This window comes from Borostomias antarcticus (genome assembly GCF_949987555.1).
Source record: "Borostomias antarcticus genome assembly, chromosome: 14".
Classification (NCBI taxonomy): domain Eukaryota; kingdom Metazoa; phylum Chordata; class Actinopteri; order Stomiiformes; family Stomiidae; genus Borostomias; species Borostomias antarcticus.
In genome coordinates, this window is record NC_140247.1 from 11,101,877 (window position 1) to 11,116,876 (window position 15,000).

The window sequence follows — 15,000 nt, forward strand, 5'->3', positions numbered from 1 at the left end:
TGTGTGTGCATGTGTGTGTGTGTGTGTGTGTGTGCGTGTGAGAGTTCAACTCCATCACTCCTCAGCTCCAAGAGTCTCATTAGAGCTGGGCAAGGAGGGAACATTTTAATAAACAGATGAATATGACAGCCACAGCGTGAAATTGTGTAAATAAACACACACACACACACACACACACACACACACACACACACACACACACACACACACAGTCATCTGGGGCAAACTTGAGAAAGATTAATTTGTGAAATGAAAACCATTCACTTGATTATTTCAGGGAAAATAAATCAGTACGCTTAGTCAGACATTCACACAACCTAACTTATATCAGCAGCTCAACACCGACTCTTATGAGAACACAAACACACACAAGCAAATAACAGCTCACCTTGTTAAAAAAACGGACACACACACACAGACACTCACTCACTAACAATGGACACACGTGGACGCGCACACATACACGCACGCACGCACGCGTTTACACACACACACACACACACACACACACACACACCACCCGCCGTTGAATTCACAATAAGTCTAGCTTCATTAAAGCCAGGTCTCATCCACTATCAGTTTACAATCACAGAAGTCGTTTGAACCGCCGGGAAATACAATTCCATTCCATTCCAGGTTATCTTAATATATGAGCTTGTCTGCGCTACAGCGCTCTCCTGTTATGAGCCTGGCAAAACACCCACGGTAGCGCAATATTGCTCCTGCTCGATCAGAGGACGGATCGGAGCTCACAAAGCAATTAGCAGTTCATATATATGCAGGATGTGTGTGCATGTGTATGCGTGTGTGTATTCTCAACTCCCCGGTCTAATTCCGCTCCTCCTCTAAATTCAACATCCGTCGTGATTAGCAGGCCGTTAATTCCAGCGCGGTCCGGGCGGACGTGTTTGTGTCCTGAACGCGGAACGCTCTCTCTGAACGCGACCGCGCGCTCCTTCACTAAAAAAAAAACGGTAGCCTACAGCCGCCTTCCCCTGTTTATCGCCGAATAAAAGGTCAACAATGCTTCAGCTAGACCGTGAAGTTGAAACTGACAAATCTCTACCGCCGGATCAATGTCTTTCTCCTCCCCTCTCTCGCTCTGTCGGGGCTGGCCGTGTCCCGTCTCCATGACTCCTCAACCGGCGTCCATCCGTTATGTTTGTCCTTCTCCGCGTCCATTTCTCTCTCAAGGCCTCCAGCTGTCAGACTGGCTGCGCATCCCCAGTTGTCATGATGAATAACGTAGACCGTGTACAGACAATGCCAGACCACAAAATAAATCCTCAGTAGACTCGTTAATAAACCGTATTGTAGGCTACTGTATATTGGTTATAAAACATGCCTTTAAACAATGTAGGCTATGCACCGAATGTGCAAATAGCCTACCGTAGCCTACCGTATCAGTAGGCTATTGTGTGTGTGTGTGTGTGTGTGTGTGTGTGTGTGGTTATCATCTCTCCACAGGGTTGGGGTTTCTCGCCTGTGTTTAAACATCAACGTCTGGGACACCAAATTCAAGCCGGCCCTTTCACAACCCTCCTCCTCCTCCTCTCCTTCCCCCCCCCCCTCTCTCTCCCTCCTCTATCTTCCTCCCTCGCCCTCACGTCCCCCCCCCGGGGCAGTGGGCGTCGACCTCCAGATGCCACTTCCTGCTCTCGGCCATCTTTACAGCGCCCGCCTGCTCATCCCTCCTCCTCCCTCTCTCCTCCTCCGGCCCCTCCCCCTGACTCCCCCTCTCTTTATGGGGGGGACAGGCTCATCCAGCAGGCAGGACAACAGGACAGCAAGGCCTAGAGATCTAGGACTTCATCTATCCGTCTGTCTTTTGGCGACTGTCTCATCCTTTCAGGCTTTCAATTCCATTACTTTCATCACCGTGATATTTTCACAAGCACTGTACATAAAACCCTGTGCTAATCCAAGGGCAAGACAAGGGCAGACTGAAGTGTGTGTGTGTGTGTGTATGTGTCCGTGTCATGTACACACACTCTTTCTCCAACACGTACAGCACAGCTTGACTTTTGAGAATAAACTCTCATTCGGCGGATTCGGAGTCTGCTGTGCAACTAATGAATGAACATATTAAAGTTTGTGAGAGTAGATTTTAAGATAAGATTTTATTGATCCCTCCAGGATCTCTCTCAATCCTCCCCCTCTCTCTGTCATGACGGTCGTAACTGTCCCTCTCACTCAAATCCAAGTGTCTCACATCCCCGACAGGAGTGTTCCAGTGTTGCTAAGGTGCCAAATAGATCAAAATAGATCTATCATCTCACAGAGGGAGGTGAATATTGGTCCTTCGTCTCCAGTTCTCTGCACTCTAGACTCAGAAGCAGTCTCAGTCTCTAGTAAACGCTAGAGTAAACGCTGCACTCAACTTGTGACTGAAGACGTTCGTGCAGATTTATTCCATAAAAGTGGGTGGTAACAATTTGAAAAAAATGCATTACTGAACTGATCCAACGTCTTTAGGGCGGTCCTCCCTAATGGGGTGGTAAATGTTTAGTTTTGTTTTGATTCTTCACTCCAGTTTGTTTGGAAGAACTAATTTCCGATAAGACGGGTCTTTCACTCTATTGGAGATTGGAGTGGAGATGGGGAGTGGTTCTGATTGGTAGCGTCAGTTTTGATGGGAGATGTCTCCAGACTCATTAATTGGCTGGCCGCTGGGACTGAAGCCTGCGGGGGAGGAGAGGGAGCTGCAGGAGAACTTGGTCAACAGTGAGAAATCCCTGTTAAAACACAGGCCATTACTAGAGGACTAATGAGGAGATTACAGTCTTCTGCCCACCTAGGAAGCACACTAGGACCAAGCCAAGCATATCTAAGTCTGAGACCACATCAGAACACATCTAGCTGATTATCAGAGAGCCAAGTCTTCACACTGCAGCTCTAGATGCACACCTGATCATGGCTCACTGCACATGGCCTGGATCTACAGAAGGACAGCTTTGAGGAGAGGATGAATGTGTGTTTATGTCAATGTTGGCTGACGTGGTCAGAACGCACGCACGCACACACAGACAGACACAATATAATATAATGAATAATGAATAATATTCATTATGAAAAATGAATATTATTCATAAGGCTTTGGTGAATATCTGAAGAAATAGATCCTTAAGCGATGTGAAATCAATTTATTTACCGAGTTGTCGGATGAAACACTGGTTTGCTTTATTTTTTTTACAGTTGTAAAACAATGGTCTTGACAGTGGGTCCGCGTAGAAACAATTGATATCTCTTTTTTTCAGGTTGTTTTTGAATGTCATTTTTTCTTAGAGAAATAGGTAAGACATTGAATACACAAGTATTACAAAAAAGGACTTCAAAAAATAAAACTATTTACAATTTCTCAAAACCTCACCGCCCCCGCTCCCCCCCTCCCTCCTCCCTGATTAGTCTGTCCTCTGACCGAACATTGAACGCTAGCAGGGCGGAGCCACAGGCCAAGAGAGGAGGGGGGAGGGGAGGGGGAGGAGGAAGAGGAGGAGGAGGAGCAGTGTGTGCTCTCCCTTCTCTCTCCAGCGTCAGTTCCAGGAGTCTCTTAGCTGTCCTGCTGAGGAGGGGCGTGGCCAGTTGGGTTGAAGGGCGTGGCCAGTTGGGTAGAAGGGCGTGGCCAGTTGGGTAGAAGGGCGTGGCCAGTTGGGTTGAAGGGCGTGGCAAGTTGGGTTGAAGGGCGTGGCCAGTTGGGTTGAAGGGTGTGGCTAGTTGGGTAGAAGGGTGTGGCCAGTTGGGTTAAAGGGCGTGGCCAGTTGGGTAGAAGGGCGTGGCCAGTTGGGTAGAAGGGCGTGGCCAGTTGGGTAGAAGGGCGTGGCCAGTTGGGAGGGCGGGGCCGGAGGGGACAGCAGGAGGATGTCCTCTGAGGTCAGGGGCGGGGCAGAGCAGGGCCTGGCGGGGGTGTGTGTGTGTGTGGGGGGGGGGGTCCCGGCGGGGTGGTCCTCCGGTGTGGGGGTGGGTGGTTGGGCGACTAGGGCTGTTTGAGGCGTTTGCGCGGCGGCCCCAGGAAGGGACACTGGGCGGAGGCCAGCGATCGGTAGGCCTCGGCCACCAGGTGGGGGTGGGACGCCACCATGGACTTCCATCCTGACGTCTCCATCACGTCAGACGCGTGGCTGAGGACGAAGGAGAGAGACAGACGGAGAGAGAGGAGAAAGGGAGATGTTAAATCTTCATCCCCAAAAGAGCCCCTCTACCCCCCCACCGCCCCAAGCCCCTCTGAAGTGAGTGCACATTACCGGACCCAGTGGGGGTCCCCAAACCCACATCAACACATCCTGATGGCCCGAGGCGTTGAGCTGCACTATCACGCACGCTGCTACACACGGCTACGTGGCCTTTAATGACATTTGTAGCGCGTCAGTGTGTTAATGAAAATCGGTGTGTGTGCGTGTGTGTTTGTGTGTGTCCTGAACACCTTCCCAGACCTCCGTCAGACACCCGACCCCCCTCCCTTCCGGAGAGATGAGCCCCCGGCTCCCCCTAACGGCCAGAGGGGCCACGCCTGGGGGGGTAGTGGACCGGAAAAGGGCACTGGGAGAGCAAGGCACAGCTGGAGAACAGGCTGAGCCCTGGGGGGGGGGGGGGGGGGATAGGAGGGAGGGGAGGGAGGAGAGAGGGGAGGGAGGAATGGAGGGGAGAGAGGAGAGAGAGATGGAGGAGAGAGGAGAGAGAGATGGAGGAGAGAGGAGAGAGAGATGGAGGAGAGAGGAGAGAGATGGAGGAGAGAGAGGAGGGAGAGATGGAGGAGAGAGAGGAGAGAGACGGAAAAGAGAGAGGAGAGAGACGGAGGAGAGAGAGAGGAGAGAGAGATGTAGGAGAGAGAGGAGAGAGAGAGATGGAGAGGAGAGAGAGATGGAGGAGAGAGAGCAGGGAGGACAGAAAAGAGAAGAAAGAGAGGAGAGGGGAGGTGGAAGAGGAGAGGATGAAGAGGGTGGTTCTGGAGGCTGTCTGAGAGGCTCGTCTGGTTCATTCGGTTCGGCCGCGTCGTTTATTTTCTATATTCGTCCTCTGTATTGATTTTTTGTGTGTTGCTGTTGCTTGTTGTCAATGTTGTCCGGGGGAGGAGGGTTGATAAGCCTCTGCTACCCACAGTCCCCTGTGGCCAATTTTCCTTCAACAACAACAGTGTCGCAAATTAAACTGTCATAGCGCCCATAACCACAATTAATGAGGAGAATTAGGTGAGGGAATCTGCATTACTTAACACCTTAGGGCACATATGCGGTCTAAGGAGAGAGAGAGGGGAGGTTGGGGGGGCGGAAGTTGTTGTTGAGGAGAAAGAGGGCAAGGAGGTAGGAAACAAGAGCTGATGAAGGTGGACCCCAGAGAGGATGAGAGAGAGAGAGAGAGAGAAGCCATGTTTCCATCCACTTGTCAATCGAATTGTGTGAGGATCGCTAAAAATATGAATGCGAATAAAGCCGGTGAACGTGCGTTTCCATCTAGAGCTTTAAATCGGATAAAGCATTTATCACAAAAGACTTTTATCGAACAAGAGAAAATCCGATGAGATCGACGGTACAAACCTTTTGTCGATTTTCATGATTTTTAATCGAATTTTACTATTTCCATAAGGCATTTTTAATTCGATATAACTTAATTCGCATAAAACGTGTGGATGGAAACATGGCTAGAGAGAGATGGAGGGAAAGGGTTGTGTTTGTGGAAGCCACATTTTGGACTAAAGGGTGTGGTCGGGGGAGCGCTCATTTTAACTTTCATGTATCGTAAATAATGGCAGACGCTGTTAATCGCCTGTCCTACCTCATCATGCTGGCTAACAGCCATAGCTTGGATTAGCCTCAGCAAAATGGCTGTGATGCTAAATGGGCCAACATGAAAAGGCATAAAAGTCGTCTGATATGTGATTAGACTCAGTTGCTGTGGATTGCACATCAACGGCGCCCATTGAGAATGAACGACTGCCATCAAAATGACCAGGACTGCTGAGTAGACTATAACTTCTAATAAACCTCTTTCTCCTCCAAAAAGCACTCTTCTAAACTTCCTCCAATCACATTTCACCGAGGAAGAGAGGTAGGGAGGGTGTGTGTGTGTGTGTGCGTGTGTGTGTCTGTGCGTGTGTGTGTCTGCGTGTCTGGGTGTGTCTCTGTATGTGTGTGTGTGTGTGCGTGTGTGTGTCTGTGCGTGTGTGTCTGTGTGTGTCTGTGCGTGTGTGTCTGTGCGTGTGTGTCTGTGTGTGTCTGTGCGTGTGTGTGTGTGTCTGTGCGTGTGTGTGTGTGTGTGTCTGTGCGTGTGTGTGTGCGTCTGTGCGTGTGTCTGTGCGTGTGTGTGTGCGTGTGTCTGGGCATGTGTGTGTGTCTGTGCGTGCGTGTGTCTGTATGTGTGTGTGTGTGCGTATGTCTGTGCGTGTGTGTGCGCGTGTGCGCGCATGTATGTGTGTGTATATGTGCGTGTGTGTGTGTGTGTGTCTGTGCGTGTGTGTGTGTGCTGTTGAAGCTCACTAGTTGATGAAGTCCACGGCCTGCGTCTTGAGCTGGTCAGCGCTGTGCAGGTCGGCCAGGATGAGGATCTCGGCGGCGTTGTCCACCGACAGACTGGTGCACAGAGCGTCCTCACACATCACCTTCAAACGCTCCAGGGCATACTGGGACAGAGAGACCAGAGAGAGAGACTCACACATCACCTTCAAACGCTCCAGGGCATACTGGGACAGAGAGACCAGAGAGAGAGACTCACACATCACCTTCAAACGCTCCAGGGCATACTGGGACAGAGAGACCAGAGAGAGAGACTCACACATCACCTTCAAACGCTCCAGGGCATACTGGGACAGAGAGACCAGAGAGAGAGACTCACACATCACCTTCAAACGCTCCAGGGCATACTGGGACAGAGAGACCAGAGAGAGAGACTCACACATCACCTTCAAACGCTCCAGGGCATACTGGGACAGAGAGACCAGAGAGAGAGACCAGAGAGAGAGACTTACACAACACCTTCAGATGCTCCAGGGCATACTGAGACAGGGGGGGAGAGAGAGGGAGGGGGGGGGAGGGAGGGAGAGAGAGAGAGGGAGAGAGGGAGGCAGGGAGAGGGAGAGGGGGGGAGAGAGAGGGAGGCAGGGAGAGGGAGAGGGGGGGAGAGAGAGGGAGAGAGAGAGGGAGACAGGGAGAGAGAGAGAGAGGAAGAGAGAGGGAGAGAGAGGGAGGGGTGGGGTAGAAGGAGAGAGAGAAGGGGAGAGGGAGAGAGATGGGAGGAGGGGAGGTAGAGGGAGGGAATGGGAGAGAGGGAGAGAAGAAGAGGCAGAGGCAGAGGCGAGACTACATTTGCAAGTTGTTGAGCTGTGCGGCACCTTAGCAACACTGGAACACTCCTGTCGGGGATATGAGATGAGACACTTGGATTTGAGGGAGAGGGACGGTTACGACCGTCATGACAGAGAGAGGGAGGATTGAGAGAGATGGAGGATTGAGAGAGAGAGGGAAGATTGAGAGTGAGAGGGAGGATTGAGGGAGATGGAGGGAAGCGTAACAGAGGGAGGACTGAGAGAGATGGGAGGATTGAGAGAGAGGGAGGTGTGGCCACGGCATTAGCGTTTTGAAAACCTGTGAAATTTCCAGAACGCCGCGAGGGATGTTTTCGTTGCTAATCTTCTGGATGCCGTTGTCATGTAAACAGGCAAAGGCGATCAAATTTTTATAACGATGGAGGACGTTCGGCTATTGTACGGTTAAATTATAACAGTCTGTAAACACTGTCAAAGTTGATTGATCTGACATCCACCTAGGCACAATGTGCCAAATCATTCGCCAACCATATTCAGTATATACTGTACCCTATATGGACAAAAGTATTGGGACACCTACACATTACACCTACAGCAGCTTTCATGACATCCCATTCTAAATTAATTGGCATTAATATGGAGTTGGGGTACCTCTTTGCAGCTACAACAGCTTCCACTCTTCTGGGAAGGCTTTCTACAAGATTCTGGAGTGTGAATTTTTGCCCATTCATCCAGAAGAGCATCTGTGAGGTTGGACGAGAGAGCCTAGCTCGCAATCTCCGTTCTAGTTCGTCCCAAAGGTGTCCGATGGGGTTGAGGTCAGGGTTCTGTGCGGGCCGGTCAAGTCATGCTAGAAGAGGAAGGGGCCTTCCCCAAACTTTTCCCACAAAGTTGGGAGCATAGAACCATCCAAAGTGTTGGCACAATGCAGTTGGCACAATGCAGTCAGGCAGGTAACGTTCTCCTGGCATTCGCCAAACCCAGACTCGTCCATCAGACCGCCAGATAGAGAAGCGTGATTGGCCACTCCAACCGACGCTTGGCGTTGCGCTCTGTGATGTAAAGCCCTCTCGGCCAATGTCCGACCTCACAAACGCTCTTCTAGATGAATGGGCAAGAATTCTCACAAACTTGTAGAAAGCCTTCTCAGAAGAGTGGGAGCTGTTAGAGCTACAAAGGGGGTCCCAACTTCATATTAATGCCTATCAATTTAGAATGGGATGTCATAAAAGCTACTGTAGGTGTACTGTAAGGTGTACGGTAGGTGTCCTGATACTTTTTTCCATATTGTGTATATATATACACACATACTGTGCACGCACGCACGCACGCACGCACGCACACACGCCTCCTAATGTCCAGTCTAGGACTGGGACTGAGGGTCGTGGCGGGGTAAGGTCTGTTGGCGCGGAAATGGCCAAGAATCAGAATCCGATTTATTTTCACAGAGCAGGCCTTCGCCTGGGAGGAATCTGAAAAGAGCCATACTATTGTGCAGACAGAGAGGATTTTGGGATCGCACCAGAGGAACAAGGAGGACCTCTGTGAGCTTTTGGCTTTTAGGTTCAGAATATCTACAGTATTGTAGGTATTCTGTAACTGAGAAACACATCATTATGAATAGAGCTCTGACCAAGAGGAAAGAGAGAGAGAGAAGAGGAGAGAGAGAGAGAGAAGAGGGAAGAGAGAGAGAGAAGAGGGAAGAGAGAGAGAGAGAGAGAAGACAGGAGCAGAGCGGATAAGGAGCAGGGGGAAGAATGGATGAATGCACAGCCACCTCACAATTGCCAGGAGTCCTTGGGGAGCACTAAGGGACTGGCCTCAATATCAGGGATGAGAAAAAGGAACTATTGTGTGTGTGTGTGTGTGTGTGTGTGTGTGTGTGTGTGTGTGTGTGTGTGTGTGTGTGTGCGCGCGCGTGTTCGCGTGTGTGTTAACCAAGATGTATTTTAGATTTCATTAACAAAAGCAAAAAAAGACAGGCTTTCAAGTCCGCCGCCCCAAGCTTGCTCGCCGGAGCGCGTTCACGCCCACATGCGAACGCCAACGCACGCACGCACGCACACTATACGGCATATAAAACGTGCCACCGAACTATCGTCAAACTCACTAGCGATTACCGACGCCTTTTCCATCAGGCAAAGCCTTTGAACGCTCGCCAACAATTTACACAGACCCAACTGGGTCTGTTCATATAGATGTGGCGTTCACACACGTCGAGTTACCAGACAATGTCAAAGTCAATGTCATTTTATTTATATACTTTACCACCATTCGTAAAATATTGATATAGTATATGCCACACATACGCGACACCTAACTGTACATGTGATCTCGTGTGCATGCCCAAATACACCATAATTAACACTACACGTTACAGTTTGATAGCCTAACTAGGCGTGTGTAAAGGTGTGTGTTGTACGTTACACTTGAGGGGAAGACTACACACCTGCACCCTTGATCTAAAGTACCATCATTCCACCGCTGAGGCCTAATGGTTCTGATCCACGTTTAGCATCTGCTACACAAAAACTAGAACGTTGGATGAAAATCAATATTTTTTGACTGAATCTTTGTGATGTCATCAGGGTCACCCCCACTGTTTTAACCCCCCCCCCCCCCCCCCCCCCACCAGTGACAGCGCAGGGCGAGAGCTAATGTAGTCAGTGGCGTGTGTTTGGTTGTTTGTTTGTTAGCAGGATTACGCAAAAACTATCAGACCGATCTTCATGAAACTGGTGGAGTGGGGGGGGGGGGGGGGGGCATGGGCCAACTTAGAACCCGTTCAATTTTGGAGTGGATCCGAATCAAGGGGTGGGTCCACAAGCCGCCCAAACGAGGCCAGCCAATCAACTCCATTCATTCTTTAGACCAGGTTTACGCTAAAACTACCCTGATTTTCATGAACCTTGGTGGAGGGGTGTAGCATGGGTCAACTAACAACCCCTTAGAATTTGGAGTGGATCCAAATCACGGGGCGGGTCCACAAGCCTCCCAAACACCACTGGGCCGCCCATTCACCCCCATTCATTTTTTGGACGAGGATTACGCAAAAACTACCAGAGCGCTTTTCATGAAACTCGGTGGAGGGGTGTAGCATGGGCCAATTTAGAAACCATTCAATGCTGCCGTACACAGAGCCACGAAATGCATTCAGGGGCAGAAGTCTGTGCTCTCTGAGCCCCATTTCTAGTTTATACCCTGTGAATCTTTTGTTTAATGCTGCAATAAAAACCCACTTTGTTCTAATGACATCTCCTAATGTCATTGTACTGTAATCATATTTGATTATGCCATCTTAAAGTTGTAGGAGCTCCGAGCTATGATTGTGAATATAGATGTGGGGGTAAACCTGTGTGAGAGGCTACTTTTAATAGAAAACAAGTAAACTTAATGAGTACAATAAATGCCTACTTAATGATAACTAATAACCACATTCTTTCTTAACATGAGTAATAACATCATTCATGCTGGTCTACTGTATTGTTTTGCAACATAGCATATTAACCACATTAGATGGAAAGGCTATCAACAATATAGGTCTAATTACAATTCGGCACTACTAATCATACATAACTAATAGTACTAAGAATCATACCAACACGTGTTAACCAGGCTGTTGATACATACTCAGTATTGTATTGTTTAGTGTTTACGGAGGTAAACGGAATATACTCACTACTTTATCCATGGACCCACAGTATACCCACTTTTTTTTTTTTTTTTTTTTTTAAACCACTTTTTTTTTCTTAACACCACTAATGTAAAAACTGTACCAGTTCTGCTACAGTATACCCACTTCTTTGGTCAGAGTATACCCACTTTTTTAGTCACCACTACACCTCTGTATGTGTAAGTAAAGCCTAATGTATACTTCATAAAACGGCTCATGGCTCATAGCTCTTGGTTGCCATGGAATGGAAGCGAAAGACAATGCCCAGGCATTCCATTCCATGGCAACCATGAGCCGTTTTATGACGTATAAATTAGGCTTTTCTCGTACAGTAAGTGTTTTCAGTTTCACCCAGCTGAAAGAATAAATAAAAATAAAGTGAGTTGGGTGGTCCCCCGTTGCTTTCTATGTCTGGTGCTACTGCCAACCAAAAAACACAGCGCAGAGCCCTAGAATATAATCATATAAACTTACATTAGCCTCAGTTGGTATACCACTGACAGACTTGGATGCAAGAGGAAAATGACATGGTGTATGCGAGTCCAGACATGGCTAGTTTGTTCATGGTTGTTCACTGTAGCGATTGGATGACGGCACGGACGGGGATTCGAACCAGCGATCTTGTGATTTGAAGGCGGGTGATTTGAGGCGTTTACTGCAGCGCACGAAATGTAGCATGAGCTCTACTTACATCGCATACGGTACCTGCTGTATACGACACACACACACACACACTTTACGCCCGCGCGCGCACACACAGTTTATGCCGCATACACACACAGGCACACACACACGTACACACACGCATATATAGTGTATATACAGTATATACACACATACTGTACACACACACGCGCACACACACACACACACACATACTCACACGCACGCACACGCGCAGTCTACCTTGTCAGCAGCAGCCAGCAGGTCGTCGGCCATCTTGTCCAGGTTGGGGGCCTTGCCTGTGTAGATGAAGCCCATCATCTCTTTGAAGACCTCCGGCTCCACGTCGTTTATCTCCACACGGTTCTGGGCGGGGAGAGCAGGAGGGAGGGACACGGCTTTAGAGGAGAATACAGACCAGCGAGATTCTTCACAAAACAAACTCCCCACAGCCCACAGTCTCCATCTTTCAACTCGTTCCCTTTAAGTTACATTTCATTCACAAATTACCTTTTTTTTTTTTTATATAAATAAAAACACTGACATCCAATACACACACACACACACAAAGCTAAATCAACATTTGCTGTCAAAATGAATACACGCGTGTGCAAACACACACACACACACACACACACACACACACACACACACACACACAGTATACAATCACAGTCAGTGCAGTCAGTATACAATCACAATGCATGAACCAGCAGCATAAATTTCTTTTTCACACATCTGCCTATAACAGCAGAGACAGAGCGATAATTACCTAGGCATTTAACCCTCTTTCTGGGCATCCCCAGTTGTTGGAACTCTCTTACAACCAACCTATGTGTCCTAGGCTGCTAAATATGAACACTAGTAGTCTGCATCTGTACCCTAGCTGGTATGGTATTCAGAAGAGGTTGGTACTTAACAACCTTGGTCATGAAGGCTTCCTCTAGGCTAGGGTCAAATGAACAGGCTACCTCCAGAACAAACACCTCTCTGGACACTTCAGTGACAACAACAACAACAACACTGTCTGGTGTATTAGCAGACAAATGTGTCAAAGTGTCTGGGTGACTGGAGAGATGGGACATGGTGGGACTGACACTGGGATGTTTGTCCATTGTCACTGAGGTTGTTAAATTAGAAATTATCTTTACTATCAAGTCCACTATTCTATCATGCAGTGGCGTGCACAGACATTTTGGGGGACAGGTGCTCAGTGAAAAATTACAACGCATTTTGGGGCATTATTATTACACGCTTTTAATCGAGAATTGATTGATGTCACCATGGGCCACATAAAGTAGGCCTACACTGTAAAAAATAAATAAATAAATAAAGTAACTTTCAAAAGGGCACTTGCCTTGTCCAGAGGGCAAAGGGCAGGTGCTCTAGCACCACCTCGTGTCTATCTGTGCACGTCCTTGCTGTCATGATATGCTATGTACATTCCTTTATAGGCATAACATCCGTTCAAGATGTGTGACATTGATTCTGTGACCTGTTCAGTGGTGTGATGCAAACAATGAGCCTGAGGAAACCACGCACGCACGCACGCACACACGCAGCCACACACACAGAAACATGGCAAGACATAAAAGTCCCAGTAACCTTTGACAAGCTTGGCTAGGTTTCATCTCAAATTGAAAAAACAACCTTTTTTTTGATATATTTAATTATGTTCGGATGATTCCTGGAATTAATCCTCGATATTCATTCCAAACGCGTGACGCCTGCAGTCAAGCGAAGCACCCTTTATCACCGCGGTAACCTGAACTCTCTGCTCAGCGCCAGGAGGCAGAACAAGGCAGTAAACCAATTAAAACGGTGCTTTATCGTCGCCACGGCGACCCAAAGTGTTTCAAGCGGGGTCAAGTCTAGTATGCAGACAGCTTAGTGTGCTTGTGTTGCACTCTGCCCACTCGCAATAAAACTCACCACCGTAATGAAGGCAAACGTTCAGACCAAAATCACACTTAGGAAACGCACAAACACAAACACTGAATAGTGTTATGTATTCTACATGTACCATCATCCATGAATACAGAAACAGCACTGTGCCAACAATAGATGCTGCGCGTGCACGCACACACACGCACGCCCACACACACACACACAGATCCTGCTCTCCCACGTTATCTGAACTAGTGATGCAAACAATTAATTGAAAATCAATTAATTGATCGTTAAGGATTTGTTAGAGCAAGTGAAATTTACTCGATCTACCATCAAACAACGTGGTAGCGAAGCAGCCATCTCGAGAGAAACGCAGAGAAATCAACAGCAGCATATTTTGAAAAATGAGGCGGGCCAAGCAAAGCATTGTGTGGGAACACTTCGACAAGAAAGGACAAGAAGCCACTTGCGAACATTGTGATTCCGTGTGCACGTACAACACGACAACAGCTCTCTATCACTTGAAGAGCGTTCTCTCGGATAAGTTGTCTCTCCTCCGCGTCTCACCTGCAGCAAACCCACCATCAGCTCGGTGTTTGCGAGGAGGAGCTTTGACGCGCAGCAGGCAGAGAAAAATAACCCAGTCCGTCCGTAATAAAGCGTTGATTAAGAAAAAAAACGCTTTTGGTATTGTTTGGAAATGTTGGTATTTTAATGACAATTAATCGATTGTGTGATCGTTAATATTACCGATGATCGGTTCAGGGATGTGCCTACAATTCGCAACCCTAATCTGAGCGCACGTACGCGCGCAGATCACCTATTAAGGAGAATCTTCAGGAGCTCATTGGTCTCCCTCTGCTGAGTGCTGTTGAGGCAGTTAACCCATCTATCAGTTCTCTCTCCATGGTGAGGGGTTGTAGCCCCCCTCCCCCCCCTCCCTGATGAAGACGCCCACTTAAACAGCAATTAAGATGCATTTCCTGGCTGTGTGCTCCATCATTTCCCCATTCGAGCAGCTCCGGCATCAATATTCTACTGACACGCCGGCTAAATCACTAAGGTTCAGTTCCCTCCACCTCCCATCAGAGGAGCCAGGCCAAGCACTCGGTCTCTCTCTCCCTCTCTGTTTCTCTCTCTCCGTCTGTCAGTCAATTCAGTTCAATTCTCTCTCTCTCTCTGTCATTCTTGCCCTCACTTACTCACACATATACAGTACGCACTAGAGATGCGCGGATGGAGTTTGAGCGCACCCGAATCCGCGTGCACTCATCAATCATCCACCCGCCACCCACCCGACGAAATTATCTTCTATAATTTAGAGACCCGCACCCAACCCGCCAAACAGGAAGTTATTGTATTTACATTTAAATTATGTCCAGCCGTTCGTGCTCATTCGCTTTTCATATAGGCGCATTTTCTTGACTTAAAGCAATACATCGCGATATTTGGACCTTTACAAACATGTCTGGTGATAATTCTCCAATTAGATTTACTAAAAGTAAGCTGAATCGTCCAG

At 48.3% G+C, this 15,000-nt stretch overlaps 1 protein-coding gene across 1 annotated transcript in view; it reads right to left on the bottom strand.

Annotated features, from left to right (window-relative positions):
• Positions 1-3,834: 3,834 nt before the first annotated feature.
• The window catches only part of spop (speckle type BTB/POZ protein), a 53,816-nt gene continuing 42,650 nt past the window's right edge, over positions 3,835-15,000 (bottom strand). Inside the window, exons 9-11 of the mRNA XM_084448445.1 lie at positions 11,835-11,957; positions 6,471-6,613; positions 3,835-4,118 (exon numbers count right to left, since the gene is read on the bottom strand). Coding sequence (XP_084304571.1) covers positions 3,974-4,118; positions 6,471-6,613; positions 11,835-11,957 — 411 coding nt within the window. The 3' untranslated portion in view covers positions 3,835-3,973. The remainder of the gene's footprint in view (positions 4,119-6,470; positions 6,614-11,834; positions 11,958-15,000) is intronic.